Genomic DNA, 4,716 nt, shown 5'->3' with positions numbered 1-4,716 from the left:
CACTCCGTGGAGGCTCTTCCCAGGGTCCTGCAGCCACGAAAGCCACCGTGAGAGCAGATTCCAGAGGTACTGTGTTTTCTGACAATTGGCAGGATGTCCTCTGATGTCTGGAGGGCGTGGTCCCTGAACATCATCAATGAACTTCACATAAGTAAATGGCAAAAATGTAATTGTGATGTGTTAAAAAAACAACAAAACAACACTCTTTATTGTCCCTAAATAGAAGACTAGCTAAATAAGGATGCTCATTCATTTAACAGAATACGGACAGCACACAAGATGTGACTATAGAATAATATTAGTTTGAAAAATATTCATGATACATTGTTATTTAGAATATAGGCCACAAAGTGATGTGTAGAATATGATCCCGGTTTTATACAGCCTAGCATATATGTAAACTATAACATACGTGTACAGAAATATGGCAGGCAAGGTCTGTATATCATAATACGAACAGTGAGAAGGGTCAAACGGAAGGGCCATTTGTTTGATTTCCCTTGTATCTTCTAACTTTTATATAACAAACCTGTATCACTTCTATCAAGAAAAAAGAACCTATTTTTAAAATAGCTCAAGTGTTACCTATGGTCCAGGCTGCTTTGCCTGTGGATTTGTGCTCCTCGTCTCCCATTGGCTTGAAGAAGACTTTGCCTGCAGCTGCCAGGCTGATGCAACCACAGCACAGGTGGCTGTGCTCCGGCGTGGTGCTTGCAGCATGGAACTGGCATGACGGCTACTTACTGTGCACAGATCCAATTACAAGGAACTTGCCATCGTGCCTAGAACACGAGTCGGTTTGAAATGAGTGAATTAGTGAATGGCTATGGGGTCACTAGCCTTGGGTTTTGATACCAGCTCTGTCATGAACAGTCTGTCCTAGACCCCTTGATCTGTGCAGAGGTCATAATAATGACGAAAGAGCCAAACGATCCCCACGAGTAAACGTCTAATTGGTGGTCCCAAGATGGGTGGGAGTATAGCCGAAGAAGTTACTGGGATTGCTCCATCATATTTCAGGTTTACCTCTCCCCATTGCCTAGTTCTCTTTGGCTCCCCAAGGCATCATTGTTACCATAGCAGCCAGATGCTGATGATGCCTCCAGGGGGCAGTAAGGTGAAGCTGAGATAACTCGGATCTTTGCCTCCCCAAGCCCTTGGCAGGCTGGCTGAGATGGTCTGAAGAGGACTCTCCTGTTGGGTCCCCACCCTGTTGCAGGTAACTTAGGTCCACAAACTCTTCCGCGGGAGCCTCAATTTAGGGCCCTGGGCACCTCTTTGGAGACACTATCCTCCCCAAAGCCCAGTCTCTTGGCACCCTGCCCGGTTGTCGTGGAAACAGGTTCCACTGCGGACAAAGGAGGGAGCTGGGTCCTGCTTCTTCCTGGTCCTATAGATGAGGATTTTCAGACCGTGGAGACTGCGCTGCCCGGCGCTGCACCTGCCCACGCTCCCGGTGTGCTCATTCAAGTGGAGTTTGCCTTCCCTTGCGCCCGACGATACCATGTGTAAAAGTGTGACCACAGGTGAGTGGAAGAAAGTCTTCTATGAGAAGATGGAGGAGGCAAAGCCTGCGGACAGCTGGGACCTCATCATAGATCCCAACCTCAAGCACAATGTGCTGGCCCCTGGCTGGAAGCAGTACCTGGAATTGCATGCCTCGGGCAGGTGAGTAGCCCTGTGAGTAGGGGCCTTGTGGACAGCCCCCTCACCCCTAACCCCGGGAGGACATTCCAAGAGGAGATTGAGCTAGTGAACCCAAGTGTTTAGGGTCCACCTTGCTGTTGGGCCAGGTGGAAACTGGGAGGAAGAGAATTCGTCCCTCACCAGGAGGAGTTAAGACAATTGAGTCACATTCCTGCTCTGGGCCAAGTTTTCCCATTCGGGAAAATAAAGAGGTAGACTCTTTTTAAACAGTCTTATCCTCTGACATTTTATTCAGTTCCACATTTTAGGAATTTCTTAAAATGTGGAAGCAAAGGGAAGGGGGCTTGAGATCCAATGAGGTGGGGAGGCCTGTACCCCAGACCTGGGACACTTCAATTTAGATCACTTTAACGAAAACTTATTGAACCATGATGAGCACTAGAAAACAGGCTCTATTAGTAGCTCTGTGACCTCTGAGCAATTTTTGGTGACCCCCCTTTCCCCATTGGCAAGCTGAGGGGTTCACTTACATCCTTGCCCCTCACCGTGTGGTCCAGGGACCCGCAGCAGCAGCATCAACCTGAGTTAGAGATGCACAGCCTTGGGCTCCATCCCAAACCTATGTCATCAGAACCTGAATCGTAACAGGATCCCCAGGTGATCCAGAGGCGTACCCTGCTTGATTCTGTCCTGCACTCCTGTCCATGGGTCTATAATGCAGATGACTTCTCTTTGAGATGTAAGTTGGGGGGAGCCAAGTGGTGCATCTTGGGGTCAGAACAAAGTCAAGAACCATCTAACGGGCATTTTTATGTGCTGAGTGTTGAGGTCTGAGCCCAGAGAGAAAGACAGTTCCTGAAGGATGCAAGAGAGAAGAGAGCAAACAGAACCACAAAGCCCCTAATCCAGTGGTTCTCAACCTTCGTCATGCCGCGACCCTTTCATACAATTCCTCATGTTGTGGTGACCCCCAACCATAAACTTATTTTCCTTGCCACTTCATAACTACAATGTTGCTACTGTTTTGAATCGTCATGTAGATATCTGATATGCAGGATGTATTTTCATTGTGACAAATTGAACATCACTAAGGCATAGTCATTCATCACAAAAACAATATGTAATTATATATTGTGAAATATTTATTTCTAATGACAAATGAAATTTTGTCTTGAAACATGGTGTAGCATGGGTAACCGTCTTCATGCCGGGTACTTGTATGTGGGCGTGTCTGCATGTGGGCGGACCCGCCTGGAGATGATAGAGGTTTCTAAAACCATCATAAATATGTGTTTTCCGATGGTCTTAGACGACCCCTGTGAAAAGGTCGTTCGACCCACAAAGGGGTCGAGACCCACAGGTGGAGAACCGCTGCTCTAAACTGGCTGGTAGGAGGGGGGCAAAGCCTGGACGCTTTCTGGCAGTGGTCCAGGAGCTTGGAAGGCTCACAGACCTGGCTGGTGATCCTCAGGGGATGGCCCTCGGGGACTAGTCTAGCAGAGATTGCCTCCACTTGCAGGCCCTGGGGTGCATGAACCCTAGCACCCATGGGAGGCGGAGGCAGTCATTTTTTCCTGGTTTGGATCTAGCCTGCTCACAGTCAGTGTTGGCAGATTCGACCAGGCAAGTGGGTCACAGTGAATTCCTATCTGGTGCCTGCTTTCCTCGTTGCCGGACTTACTGGCGCTCTGAGCAGGAAGAAGTCATTTAGCGCACCCTGTGCTTTTCCGCAGCTGGAAGATGAGGCCCAGAGAGCGACCCAGTGGCGAGGTCTGCAGGCACGTGGTGAAGGGAGGTGGCCTCCGGAGAGAGCCAGGTGGCCTGGGGAGGAGGGAGCAGGCTCTGTCCCAGGGCGCTCACACAGGAGCAGGCTGGAGGGCCTCTTGGGGGAAGGGGACTGAGTGCTAATGAGCCCAGGAGGCCATAAACAAGCCTCCGCCCATCGCACTATCTTGGGGCTGTTTCCACCTTCTCCACCTCTCCTCCTTCCTCTCTCCTTCCCCGCAGGTTCCACTGCTCCTGGTGCTGGCACACCTGGCAGTCGCCCCACGTGGTCATCCTTTTCCACATGCACCTGGACCGTGCCCAGCGGGCCGGCTCGGTGCGCATGCGCGTCTTCAAGCAGCTGTGCTACGAGTGCGGCACGGCGCGGCTGGACGAGTCAAGCATGCTGGAGGAGAACATCGAGAGCCTGGTGGACAACCTCATCACCAGCCTGCGCGAGCAGTGCTACGGCGAGCGGGGCGGCTACTACCGCATCCAAGTGGCCGGCCGCCAAGACCACCGCCGGCACCGCGGCGAGTTCTGCGAGGCCTGCCAGGAGGGCATCGTGCACTGGAAGCCCAGCGAGAAGCTGCTGGAGGAGGAGGCGACCACCTACACCTTCTCCCGGCCGCCCAGCCCCACCAAGCAGCAGGCGGATGGCGGCTCGGGCTGCAACTTCTGCTCGGTCCCCTGGTGCTTGTTCTGGGCCACCGTTCTGCTGCTCATCATCTACCTGCAGTTCTCCTTCCGCAGTTCCATCTGAGATGTCCTGGGGGGGCCCAGGGGGGGCCCGCAGGCCCCAGGGCTGTGCTGGCCAGCTGGCTGGCAGGAGGAAGTCAAGGGAGACCTGGGCTGGAAGTGGGGTCCATTGCTAGCGGTGGATGCACTGCCTCGATGAGGAGCCTGGACAAATCACCCACTTTCCCCATCTGTCTGTCACGTGGAGGGTTTGTACTACAACTGGGCACTTCGAAGCAAAAACTCAGGACCCCCATATTTTGTTTCCTCCGGGACTCTTGGATTGGGTTGTGTGAGTGGGTTTCCAATTCCTGGTCCACTTCCTACGATCTCATCTGACTTTCATTTGCTCAGTTCCATTCTAGATCAAATTCTAGTTGTCTTTTGTGGTTGCTGTTGTCGTTTTAATAGAAAAAAAATTCAACGGCTTTAAAAAAGTCTGAGAAAAAAAAGTTGAACCTGACAGAAGGAGGTGATATATCCAAAGGCTTTCCCACAGCCATGACCTCATGCCTTTTCTTTTATAGAAGCCCATCCACCCACAGCCCGTGTCTCCTCCATCCTGCA

General features: G+C 51.6%; 1 protein-coding gene across 1 annotated transcript; it reads left to right on the top strand.

Annotated features, from left to right (window-relative positions):
• Positions 1-1,396: 1,396 nt before the first annotated feature.
• Positions 1,397-4,174, top strand: RTP1 (receptor transporter protein 1). The gene is made up of 2 exons (XM_004713411.1): positions 1,397-1,668; positions 3,655-4,174. Exons 1-2 carry the CDS (start codon positions 1,397-1,399, stop codon positions 4,172-4,174), a joined length of 792 nt encoding a protein of 263 aa, XP_004713468.1.
• The last annotated feature ends 542 nt before the right edge of the window (positions 4,175-4,716 follow it).

Source organism: Echinops telfairi, unplaced genomic scaffold (assembly GCF_000313985.2).
Source record: "Echinops telfairi isolate 266 unplaced genomic scaffold, ASM31398v2 ScPeMD7_7407;HRSCAF=8445, whole genome shotgun sequence".
NCBI lineage: Eukaryota > Metazoa > Chordata > Mammalia > Afrosoricida > Tenrecidae > Echinops > Echinops telfairi.
The sequence above is the reverse complement of the archived record's forward strand: the minus strand, read 5'-3'. Positions and strand labels throughout refer to the sequence as shown.